Source organism: Nomascus leucogenys, chromosome 3 (genome assembly GCF_006542625.1).
Source record: "Nomascus leucogenys isolate Asia chromosome 3, Asia_NLE_v1, whole genome shotgun sequence".
Taxonomy (NCBI): Eukaryota; Metazoa; Chordata; class Mammalia; order Primates; family Hylobatidae; genus Nomascus; species Nomascus leucogenys.
In genome coordinates this window covers 60,303,830-60,317,710 of record NC_044383.1, presented here as the reverse complement: position 1 = coordinate 60,317,710, position 13,881 = coordinate 60,303,830, and the positions used below count along the sequence as shown (strand labels likewise).

Genomic DNA, 13,881 nt, shown 5'->3' with positions numbered 1-13,881 from the left:
CTGACCCAGAGTTAGACTGCTTAAGCAGCGACTTAACAGAACACAGAACAAATGTAAAAAATATAAATATTTTATAAAGACCAAGAAAACTATACATACTTAAATACTAGAACTTAAATTAGTAGTTACAAAATCATATCAGTGATGACCACATTGGGTTGACCTTTAGGTATATAATGCTACATATTATATGGGTTGACCTTTAGTATATAATGCTACATATTATACTCTAGCTATAATGCCAATTTTGAAATAAAAATTAAACTATAGAGGTAACATCAATAAAAATGGAATAAGACATATGCAAAAACAATACAAATAATTCCACTATACTCTTCACTCATATTCTCCAAATTTTAACATTTTACCTTACTTTATCATTCTCTTTTGAACAAGTCTTAATTATTATATAATATCAATTTCTCTTGAACAAGGTCTTTCACAACCTTGACATTTTGTAGAGTCCAGGGAAGTTAATTTGTAGAATGTCTCTCAATTTGGATTGCCTATTTTCTCATGATTATATTTACATTATGCTTTTTTGCAGAAATGACAGAGAAGTGTTGAGTCCTTCTCAGTACATCATATCAAGTGGCACAGTCATGTCTATTTGTCCCACTACTGACGAGCTTAACTTAAATCATCTAGTAAGGTGGTTTCAGTCAGGTTTCTCCATTGTACAATTATTATTCCCCCCTCTGTAACTAATATGTTTTGTGGTGAGATACTTTGAAAACATGCAAAATCTTGTTCTCACCAAACGTTTAACTTCAAGTTTAGTATCCACTGATGCCTCTTCCCAGAAACAATGTTTTTTTCTGTGGTATTTGTCAAATGCTGGTTTTTTAATTGCTTCTATATTTATTTGTTGGAATTCTACTGTAGGGAAGAGCTTTCCCTTCCCCATCAATTACTAATGTATTTACTTTACTTATGTCAATATAGACTTATAAGTTATTTTATTCAATTAGTTATCATCTGTTATCATTATTTTGATATCTAAATGGTCCCAGATTTAGGCAATAGGAGCCCCTACAAACTGGTTCCTTTTATTATACCCTCACTATTCTCTAAGCACTTCTTACTTTCTGGCATCAGATGTTCCAAGCTTATTAAGTGCTTTCCCAGCCATAGTCCTAGAATCAGACATTTCTCCAAGCAGCCCTGGTTCCTTTTAATGAAGTTAGGTAGTGGTCTGTCTATTAATTTAAACATACGCATATGCAGAAATCATTACTTTATTAGTACTAAATTAAGACTCTATTTTCAATCCATGGGTGGTTGAATCTGCAAATGCAGAATCTGCAGATATAGAGGGACTATTGTAATTCATCTGTTTTTCTTCTCCCTACCTCACTGCTTTCTGCTTTTATCTTATTTTCTTCTGTGTGATTCCTTTTGTTCTTCTGCTAGCTTTTTGGGATTGGAATTTCTTGCTTGGACATTTGTTCTTTTTTTTTTTTTTCCTACTTTTACTGGTAAGCGTGTTTCAGGCTATGAATTTCTCTTTTTTTAACTTTATTAAAATACGGAGTTTTATTTCACATGTATATTTTTGTCTCCCCACCATTTCCATGTCTTACAACCACTACTACTATGTCCTATCATAACATTCCATACATACTTAAAACCAAGCAAAGGGTGGAGTTCTGTCTTTAAAAACTAAACAGGCATTTTGGACAACAAATTATTGGCAATGGAGCCTGGGCAACATTTATCAAACATGGTAGGGAAAGGTCCCACTCTGCATTATAAAAAGGACAGCCAGATATCAACTGTTACAGAAATGAAGTAAGACAGAAAAAATTTAACAAATTGTTTAAATTATTTTCTTAAAGAGACTTCCTCAACTGCCAGAGATCTTGAATAGCCTCCTGGTCAGTCATCCGGAAGCAATTCTTCATATAATTGATGAACTTGGCTTCCACTTTGGGAAGAGAACCACCTTTCTGTATACTTGCTTGCATTTTTGCTTTAATGTCTTCTACAAAACTAGGTCCTTTTGGTGTTTTGGGAGATTTTTCCTGTTTTTTGAAGGATTCTTACCCATTTGATCTTGGTGTTGATGATGGTTTTGAGTCTTTCCCATTCTGATTTGACTTCTGTGCATTTTTGGCTGGAGTATCTCGTATAGATTTCTTCACTGGTGCTTTGTCTTCAGTTTCCTCATTATCAAAATCATCATTATCATCATCATCATCAGCAGCAGCAGCAGCAAGTTTTATTTTTTTCTGTGGAACCTTGCTACCACCTCCAGGGGCGGACCACTTTCCAGATATACTTAAGAGTTTCACATCCTCCTCCTCTTCATCTACTGATTGCATTTTCCTCCACTGCTACTAAATGTTGTTCACTAATATGCACTGGCCCTGAACCACACTTCAACCGTAAGACCACTGGTGGTGTTATTTCAAAGCCCCTAAGGAAAACTGTTGGCTGTACAGACATTTTCAAAGTTGCCAGTGTTACCTTAATTGGACTGCCTTCGTAATACACTGCCTCTGCTTCAACAATATGTAATTCATCCTTTGCATCAGCCCCTAAACTGACCATTCTTAAAGATAACTAGTGCTCATTTTCATCATTATCCACCTTATAGTGATAATCTTTGTCAGCCTGTAGTTCACAACCAAAAAGATAGTTCCGGGTCCTCCAGGGGCTTATGTCCATGTCCATCGAATCTTCCATCAGGTGGCGGCACACACTTAGGTGGGAGAGAAGGCAGACGGGGATAAACAACCACTGCTCAAGAGAACAGCCGCATAGGACAGAATCACATCAGGGACCGATCTCTATTTTAAAGGTATCCCACAGATTCTAATATGTTTCAATTATCATTAACTTTTAGAAATTCTGTAATTTATTTCCTCTTTCTTCACTCAAAAGTTGCTGAATATAAGGTTAATTTTCAAGTGAAAAGTATGTTAGTTTATTGATTTTGTTACAATTTCTAGTTTTAACGCACTGGAATCAGAGAAAAGTTGTTTGTAATATATCTACTCTTTGAAACTTCCTGATACTTTCTTCAAGATATAATTAATAATACGATCAACTTTTGTGTTCCCTGTGCATTTGGTGAAAAGGTTATTTTCTATTATCTAAATGTAAAGTTTAAAAATTGTAAGTTATACCTTACTGATTATTAGGCCTTCTATATTCTTACTCTATTTCATCCACTTGAAATGTCTTACCCTGAGTATGTTGTTAATCTCCTATTACTATTATATTTCAATCTCTATCTTCTGGAATCTCCCATAGTTTTTGCTTTCATAAAGGTGGCTGCTGTGTTAACTGGTACATAGATATCCACAGTTATTATATCTTCATTCTAAATTGTGGCTTTTCATATTAAAAAGTGTGTGAATTTTCTACTGCTGCCAATGACACACCACCACAAACTCAGTGGCCTAAAACAGCATCCACTTATTATCTCAGTTTCTGTGGGTCAGCTGTCTGTGCACAGTGCAGCTCAGTGGATTCTCTGCTTGAGGTCTCACAGGCCCAAAACCGAGAGTAGGGCTATGTTCCCTTCTGGAGACTCTGGGAAAGAAATACTTTCATGCTCTTTCAGATTGTTGGCTGGCATTCAGTTCCTTAAGGTTGTAGAGTTGGAGTTTTCATTTCTTTGTTGGCTATCATTTGGGACCATCTCTGCATTTCTTAAGGCTGCTTGCATTCCTCATCACATTTCCCCCTCCATCTTCAAACCAGTCATGGCAAGTCAAGTCACTCTCACACTTTGAATATCTTTGATGTACCCTTTATCACTTCTCTCTGACTCTAGTCCAGAAAGTTCTCTGCTTTTAAGGGTTCATGTTATTAGACTGAGCCCACCTGAATAACCCAGGATAATCTTTGTATCTTAAAGTTTATAACCTTAATTACATCTGTAAGGTTCCTTTGCCACTTAATGTCACAGGTTTCCTGGATGAGGGCATCATTAGGTGAAGAAAAAGGCACCGTATCTACCACAAAATGTTTCCTTCTTTGTTATAATTGGTGTATTTTGGCTTGAATTCTACTTTGTCTAATAGGATCATTGTTTCCTTATTGTTTCCATTTGTCTAGTATGTCTTTAAACACCCGTTTATTTTTAGTCTTTTTGAACTACTGTTTTAGGTGTGTGTCTTTAGCATACATTGGATGTATCTTCTTTGTGAAGAAAATAAAAATTTTCTTCTAATGGTGAGTGAGGTCTATTCACATTTGTTGATATTATGGACATATTTAGTCTGAATAATATCTTACTGTTGGATAATTTTGTGTATATTTCCTGCGTTCTTTACTTTCGGTACCTAGAATAGGCAAACTGATGGAGAGCAGAAGAGAAATCACTAGGGAATGGAGAATTACCGTTTAATAAATACATTGTTTCCATTTGAAAAAGATCAGAAAATGAATAGTGATGATGGTTGCACAACATTGTGAACGTACTTAACTGCTAGTGAATATACACCTAAAAATATTCCAAATCATAGATTGAGGCATATATATTTTACAATAAAAAAATCTAAAAAATATATGCAATGTAATTACAAACATGAATTTATAATTTTCTGTATAAGCATAAGAAGTATATATGGTAAAATCTCAAGTTACATTTAAAACCTAATGATCTATAAGTTACTCAGGCCAATTAGCTGTATAAGCTCAAAGTATACTCTTCTGTCAGGGAAGAGTTTATTCAAGTATTTAATGAACATCAGACTGTATGCTTAGAAATGTGTTCAGTATTATATATAAAGGCTGTTTTAAAGAGCTATTAACTTATTCTAATTAGGTGCTTACTTTTATAATTGTCTTCAGCACAAAACTAATCTCCCTTCATTTCCATGGTAGGATTTAAGAACTTGAAACATCCTACATATAGAACTATAACAGCAGCAGCTGCAATTTTCTGAGCTGTTTACATCAAAAGGAACTGCACTGCATACATTATTTCATTTAATTCCCACAACAAAATAAGGTAGGTATATAATTCTATTTTAAGAATGAGAAAAGTGAGGTTCAAAAAGCTTAAGTAAGAAGGTACAGAGTTGGTAAGGAGCAGAGCAAGGACTCAAACCCAGGATTAGGTGACCACAAAGCCTATGCTTCTGAAATAAGTTATGTATATGCTAGGGAAATGCATGGCAATCACAAGATCAACAGGCATCTTCATGGGAATGAAAAAAAAATCCTCTACTAATTTTAAAAATTGTAAATTTTTTTTACATATGCAAAAATTTAAATTTAATTCATTTCATAATAAGACAAACGAATTATAGTAGAGAATAAATGTTAACACTGGCACAAAATTTTGAGATAGAACATAACTTCTAAGAAATTTAATGTCAGAAACTTCTCAAAGGTCTTAAATTGCCTTCAGTATACACAGAGAGAGCTGTATAGAAGGGCAAGTGGACCTAGATCCACTTTCTTCCTCTAGTTTGACTTGAATGCTAATGTTGAAGAAACACTAAATGAGCTGGGCGCGGTGGCTCATGCCTGTAATCCCAGCACTTTGGGAGGCTGAGGCGGGCAGATCACCTGAGGTCAGGAGTTCCAGACCAGCCTGACCCACATGGAGAAATCCCGTCTCTATTAAAAATACAAAATTAGCCAGGCGTGGTGGCGCATGTCTGTAATCCCAGCTACTTAGGAGGCTGAGGCAGGAGAATCGCTTGAACCTGGGAGGTGGAGCTTGTGGTGAGCCAAGATTGCGCCATTGAACTCCAGCCTGGGCAACAAGAACAAAACTCCGCCTCACAAAAAAAAAGAAAAGAAACATTAAATGAAAATTTGGCTTTCTTTTTCTGAATTACACCAATTGTAGACAAACACAGAGATAAATGAACAACAACTTTCATATCTCATTTAAGAAAAAAAGCAGTGTTTATCTCATCATAATACACGTTAAACCCTCAATTACGTAACGATCAGTTTGTACCCCTAGAGATTCCTTCAGGCATGCCTATTACCCTATTCCTAACTTAGGACCAGACATGGAAAGATGGGTAAAAATTTAGATCAATATTCAGAAATGACACATTTACTAACAAAAAGAATAACTGTACTGGAGGTTTCAGCCAATGAAATTAGAAAAGTAAAAAATAAAAGCAATTACAAATCTTATAAGGAAGAAGTAAAACTGTCTTTTAGCAGCTGATATGATCATGTACAAAAGAAAACCTCCTAAGGAATCTACAATGAAGGTACTAGAACTAATAGTTCAACCAGGTTGCAGGATATAACGGTAAGAGACAAAGACAAATTTCTACATACTAACAACAAATATTAAAAACTGAAATTAAACAACATAATTTGCAAGAGTATAAAAAATACTTAGAGGTAAATTTATCAAGATATTTTTAAGACCTCTACATTGAACACTACAAAACATTCCTAAGAGAAATTTAAGATGTAAATAAATAGATATCATGTTCATGGATAGAATATATCAATTCTCCCCCAAATTTATCTATAAGAGTGAAAGTAATCCCAATAGATATCCTAGTGGATGTTTTGTGGAATTGTAAATTGATTCTTAAATAATTATGAAAATGCAAAGGATTTGGCAAAGCCAAAACAATTTTGGAAAAGGAAAACTGAATAATTTATACTACCTAACTTCATGGCAGATTATAAAGCTCTATTAATCAAGTATTAGCATAAAGACATACAGATCAATGAGTAGAATACAGATTCCAGAGATAGACCCACACTTACACTACAATCCATTTATTTGACAAAACTTCCAAGGAAAGTCAATGAGCAAAAGATAGTCTTGACAAAAAAATTATGCTGGAACAATTGGATATCCACATAGAAAATAAAATGAACCTTAACCCTTAAGTCATACCATAGCACAAAAGTAACTTAAATGGGGTCATGATTCCAAGCATAAGATGTAAATCTACAAAATTTCTAGAAGAAAATGTTTGTTACCTTAGGATAGACAAACATTTCTGAGGACACAAAAATATGCACCAAAAATAGACATATAAATTAGAATTCATCAAAATTTAAGAAACATCTGGATTATAGTATTAAGAAACCAAAAACATAAAACTTGCCATGAACTAGGAGATGATACAATACATATATTTGACAAAGTGCTAGATTCATACTATATAATGAATGCTTGCATCTCACTCATAATAGAAAACCCTAATTTAGAAAATGGCCAAAAGATTTAAACACACATTTTACAAAAAATAGACAATAAGCATACAAAAAGATGCTAAATATCATTTAGTCACCAATGAAATGCAAAGCAAAACTGTGAGATGCTACTGCACATTCATAAGAATAACTCTTACAGACACTACATAAAAGTTGACAAGAATGTGAAACAATGGGCAATCTCTTATTGCTGTGGGAATGCAAAATGGTTGTAACCCTTTTGGAAAACACTTCGGCAGTTTCTTATAAAGTTAAACATATTAAATATTAGCTCCAAAAATTCTACTCAAGTATTTATCCAAAAGAAATGAATGAAAGCACATCTACACAAAGGTTTGTACAAAAATGTTCATATTGGCATTATCCATTATAGTCTCAAACCAGAAACAATCCAAATTTCCACCAACAGGGGTGAGTGAATAAACAAATTGTGATACAGACACACACTGTAATACTACTGAACAATAAAACTGAATAAAACACTGGGCAAAAAAAGTATTAAATAATAACATGAGCAAATCTCAAAAACTGTGCCATGCCAAAGAAGCCACCAGACAAAAGATTGTACACTCTATGATTCCATTTATTTAAAATTCCAGAACACATAAAACTGACCTCTAATGATAGAAAGGACATCAATAGTTACCTAAAGTCTGAGCTCAGGGGAGCAAGAGAGGGCACGACGTAGATTTTTCGAGTGATGTGGATGTCGTATCTATCTATATTTGGCAAAACCAATCTGTACACTTAGTAAAGTTGATTTAAAAATCCTTCTAAACTTATGTTTGGTGAAATGGAACATAGCATATATAAAAGAAGGCAGCTGATGTTAGAGACCAGATTATAAATATTTATAAAAACCTAAAAACAATTTAGGATTAAAATAAAGCTGGAAAGGGTTTCATCATACTTTCAGTGCTATGAAGACAAATCACCTTGAGGAAAAAAAAATGGGGTAAATTTTTTAAAAATTTATTCTAACAGAAGATTTAAAAAGTGATTATATAGAAAAATTAACTGATTATGGTATATTTTTAAAAATCTCTTTCAAACCAGGGGCTTTTTAGGGTGAGCAGTTAGGGCATTTCTTTCTAATTATAAAAGGTGAAGAAAGCAGCACCCAAATTGAACCTGACTGACTCATCTTTGAATGGTTCTTTGAAACATTTCTTGTTCTTCTTTTAACATTTAAGTTCACGGGTACAAGTGCAGGTTTGTTACATAGGTAAACTTGCATCATGGGGGTTGTTGTACAGATTATTTCATCACCCAGGTACTAAGCAAGGAACCCATTAGTTATTTTTCCTGATCCTCTCCTTCCTCCCACCCTCCACCCTTTGAAAGGCCCCAGTGTGTGTTGTTCCCCTCTATCTGTCCATGTTGAAACACTTCTTTAAAATTTAGCCCAAACCCACTTTGTAGCTTCATTTTGCCTAACTTCAAGTTAGTCCACTGACTGAATTTTCTGAATTACAACTTGTATGCTATTGTATACAAAGGTCTGGTGTTTGAAATGCTTCCAGATATACAATGAGCATATCTGGAAGTCTGTGGCCAATAGTTTTTGTTACTTTTTAGTCTGAGCCATATTAAAATGATCTTAATTCATTCTAGGTAATTAGGTTTAAGTACCATAGTCCGAAGAATTCAAGGCTGGCAAACAATGGTTTCCAAAAAAAGAAAATAATAATTTTCATGTCAAATAATATCTTTAACATACTTTCAGAAACATTATCTAACAATGAGGCAAATTCTATTACTGTCAGTCAGAGTTCCTATGTTCTTTTGTTTTTTAGATTAAAGTCATTTTGTTTCTCACAGTTTTAACAACCCATAAAAATAGATAAATTCATAAAGAAAATGTCACATATACATAATTGGAATATTATTCAGCCTTGTAAAAAACAAGGGAATCCTCTCATTTGTGACAACATGGATGTGCCTGAAAGATATTATGCTAAGTGAAATAAGGCACAGAAAGACACTGCACAATTCTTATGTGAGACTCCTAAAATAGGAAGAAGTATAGATATAGAAATTAGAATAGTAGCTACCAGGGAATGCAGAAAAGAGAGAAGAGTTGTCATTTAAGGGATATAAAGATGCATGCAGTTACACAAGATGAATAAGTTCCAGAGGTCTGCCATGAGAGGGCCTACAGTCAACAATAATATGTGGTACATATAAAATTTTAGAAAGAATGGATCTCATTTTAAATGTTAACAAATCAACAACAGCAACAAAGGAAAATATAGAAAGTTTTGGAGGTGATGGATATGCCCATTACCCAGAATGTGGTGATAGCAACATAAATGAATATGTATGTCTAAACTCACCAAATTGCATTAATTAATTATGTGCAGTTTTAAAAGAAACAATTGTATCTCCATAAAAGTGGGAGGAAACACCAGTATAGTAAGGCATGAAAACAAAAATGTACAGCAATAGAAAAGAATAGAGAGCCTAGAAATAAATCCACAAACTTAGTCAATTTGTTTTTGATAAGGGTACCATGAATACATACTAAGGAAAGGATAGTCAATCCAACATAGTGCTGGAAAAAATGAACTCCACGCCAACAGAATGAAACTGGGCCCTTATTTTACACCATACACAAAAAACAAATCAAAATAGACTAAACACTTAACGTAAGACCTGAAACTGTAAATCTACTAGGAGAAAGCATAGGCTTCTAAGCTCTGAGTCCGAGATCAATTTATAGGAAAGTATAAACTTGAAGAATATGCTAGCAGCATATTGCAATACTTATCTATATTTTTATTTTAATTTCCCAACAACTGTTGTAATGCATTGCTCAGAAAGGTTATGCACCTTACCCAAACTACCAAAGAGAGCTGTGATTTAAAACCAGATTAAACCCCCAAATCCATTTTAAGTACCATGCTGTAATGCCTCAAAAGGAGAGCTCAATCTCTCCAAGAGGTACTACATAAACTTGGGAGAAGAGTGACAGCATAATTTTTAAAAACTTAATTTACCTTCAGGGGACGCAGAGCGCCACAAAATTTTGTCCACCAGCTGTTTTCAATGAATTCTAAATGCCTCTCTCTCTTCTTAAGTGTTCGTAACCTTTCTTCAAATTGTTTTAAGGCGCGTTTATCCCTTGCTGGCAAAGGTCGACCATCTTTGCTCTGCAAATAACAGAACAAAATAAAAGTTTTACCATTAACATCTTAATAAAGTACCCAGCGGATTTAGCAGATTAGGCGACAAAACCTTTTCAGGATGGACACTCTTTAGGCAAATTTACAAACTAAAAAAAACCTGACAACTGCAATATGACAATAAACATAGGATAACCAAGGTCAGCATAAAAATGTGGATGTGTGTACATTTATGCCTACCTTCCTCTTGATCCCAATACATGGTAGAGGAATGTGGAGAGAGAGAACCATTTGTAAAAACATTCCACAAAAAGTAAGTTTGATAAGAAGTGTTAACTACCATGTACTTTGCTCAATGATTCTCCCTCCTCTCCAAACTCACTGTATCACTTATTTCAATATATTTGGCTCTGCCCCTTCCCTCTCTATAATCAAGTGGTTATGTTACCTGAACTGATGCTTCTCAGCCCAATTCAAATACTAGCAGAATGAAGCAACACAAGCACAGATGGCATGCAGAGGTTTTTGTAACAATTGCTAAGAACTGATACTTCCTTGTTTTGCAAGTACTTTGGCAAATGAGTCAAGCTTTCTTTGGCCAACCTATCTGACAGATAATTTCCATCTATTTTTATGATCAGTATAGTAGTTACAATGTATCATAACTTTTTTTTTTTTTTTTTTAACTTTTTTTTTTTTTTTTATTATACTTTAGGGTTTTAGGGTACATGTGCACAATGTGCAGGTTTGTTACATATGTATCCATGTGCCATGTTGATTTCCTGCACCCATTAACTCGTCATTTAGCATTAGGTGTATCTCCTAATGCTGTCCCTCCCCCCTCCCCCCACCCCACAACAGTCCCCGGAGTGTGATGTTCCCCTTCCTGTGTCCATGAGTTCTCATTGTTCAATTCCCACCTATGAGTGAGAACATGCGGTGTTTGGTTTTCTGTCCTTGCGATAGTTTACTGAGAATGATGTTTTCCAGTTTCATCCATGTCCCTACAAAGGACACGAACTCATCATTTTTTATGGCTGCATAGTATTCCATGGTGTATATGTGCCACATTTTCTTAATCCAGTCTATCGTTGTTGGACATTTGGGTTGGTTCCAACTCTTTGCCACCGCGAATAGTGCCGCAATAAACATACGTGTGCATGCGTCTTTATAGCAGCATGATTTATAGCAATCAGGCAGGAGAAGGAAATAAAAGGTATTCAATTAGGAAAAGAGGAAGTCAAATTGTCCCTGTTTGCAGATGACATGATTGTATATCTAGAAAACCCCATTGTCTCAGCCCAAAATCTCCTTAAGCTGATTAGCAACTTCAGCGAAGTCTCAGGATACAAAATTAATGTACAAAAATCACAAGCATTCTTGTACACCAATAACAGACAAACAGAGAGCCAAATCATGAGTGAACTCCCATTCACAATTGCTTCAAAGAGAATAAAATACCTAGGAATCCAACTTACAAGGGATGTGAAGGACCTCTTCAAGGAGAACTACAAACCACTGCTCAATGAAATAAAAGAGGATACAAACAAATGGAAGAACATTCCATGCTCATGGGTTGGAAGAATCAATATCGTGAAAATGGCCATACTGCCCAAGGTAATTTATAGATTCAATGCCATCCCCATCAAGCTACCGATGACTTTCTTCACAGAATTGGAAAAAACTACTTTAAAGTTCATATGGAACCAAAAAAGAGCCCGCATCGCCAAGTCAATCCTAAGCCAAAAGAACAAAGCTGGAGGCATCACGCTACCTGACTTTAAACTATACTACAAGGCTACAGTAACCAAAACAGCATGGTACTGGTACCACAACAGAGACATAGATCAATGGAACAGAACAGAGCCCTCAGAAATGATGCCGCATAGCTACAACTATCTGATCTTTGACAAACCTGACAAAAACAAGAAATGGGGAAAGGATTCCCTATTTAATAAATGGTGCTGGGAAAACTGGCTAGCCATATGTAGAAAGCTGCAACTGGATCCCTTCCTTACACCTTATACAAAAATTAATTCAAGATGGATTAAAGACTTATATGTTAGACCTAAAACCATTAAAATCCTACAAGAAAACCTAGGCAATACCATTCAGGACATAGGCGTGGGCAAGGACTTCATGTCTAAAACACCAAAAGCAATGGCAACAAAAGCCAAAATCAACAAATGGGATCTCATTAAACTAAAGAGTTTCTGCACAGCAAAAGAAACTATCATCAGAATGAACAGGCAACCTACAGAATGGGAGAAAATTTTTGCAACCTACTCATCTGACAAAGGGCTAATATCCAGAATCTATAATGAACTCAAACAAATTTACAAGAAAAAAACAAACAACCCCATCAAAAAGTGGGCAGAGGACATGAACAGACACTTCTCAAAAGAAGACATTTATGCAGCCAGAAAACACACGAAGAAATGCTCATCATCACTGGCCATCAGAGAAATGCAAATCAAAACCACAATGAGATACCATCTCACACCAGTTAGAATGGCCATCATTAAAAAATCAGGAAACAACAGGTGCTGGAGAGGATGTGGAGAAATAGGAACACTTTTACACTGTTGGTGGGATTGTAAACTAGTTCAACCATTGTGGAAGTCAGTGTGGCGATTCCTCAGGGATACTGTTCCATCTATTTTTACGTGATACTTTCTGTAACCATGAGCAGTACCTTTCTCATCATATCTCATAGGTACACTTTCACACTGAACTCTCCTGCTCCTGTCTTCAGTTGGGTACAAAAATAAAACAACTACTAAATACAGAAAAGGTAAAATATAAGATTGTTTTTATTGGCAGGAACAAGAAAAATACTTGTATAGGATTACATTTTTAAAGTGTAGATACATTAGGTATTAGAATGTCTTTAATATTTCTATTAAGGTTTAAATAGGTTCCTAGCAGATACACAACATATTGCTCTTCCCATATATCCTAGTGCAGCCTCAATTTGAAATCATAACTGTAACGCAGAGAATACCTACGTAACCTTTAATAAAGAGATTTACATAGTTACAACAATCTCTTTACATATCGGCATCACTATGATCTTCTGGAACCAATCATCCTCTTCCACGCCTTATCTTATTGCTTGTCAAACTTCATGCATAAGAATCACTTGGAAAGTTTGTTAAATACAGATTTCTAGGCCCTATCCCCAGAGGATATGATTTTGTAGGTCTTGGGTGGGGCCTAGAATTTGAATTTCTACCAAATTTCCAGGAGATGCAGATGCTACTAGTCCAGAGACCACACATTACATACTACAGACTATATTTCATTCCTCTAAGTACATTGGGTATTATCACTGGATCCCAGAAAATGAAAACTAAGAGGGATTTTCTGAAGACCAGAGTAATAAAATGAACACTCCCTTCTGGAAGATAAATGCAGGTAACAATACTTCAAGTGTGTGGTATGAGAAGGATTCGGCACTTTATATCTTAACCATAACAATTTTCCCCAAAATTTCCATTATCGTATCAAAAGGATACTACAAATGAGGTAATTTTGTCTCAATGCTGGTGTTCACTATTTTAGAAAAAAAAAATAGTAAACTGATTTAAGG

The 13,881-nt window shown here is 35.0% G+C and overlaps 1 protein-coding gene and 1 pseudogene across 1 annotated transcript in view; both read right to left on the bottom strand.

The window, feature by feature from the left end:
- The window catches only part of LMBRD1 (LMBR1 domain containing 1), a 123,744-nt gene that overhangs the window by 27,820 nt on the left and 82,043 nt on the right, over positions 1-13,881 (bottom strand). Inside the window, exon 9 of the mRNA XM_003271088.3 lies at positions 10,164-10,316. Coding sequence (XP_003271136.1) covers positions 10,164-10,316 — 153 coding nt within the window. The remainder of the gene's footprint in view (positions 1-10,163; positions 10,317-13,881) is intronic.
- LOC100601185 lies at positions 1,080-2,759 on the bottom strand (annotated as a pseudogene).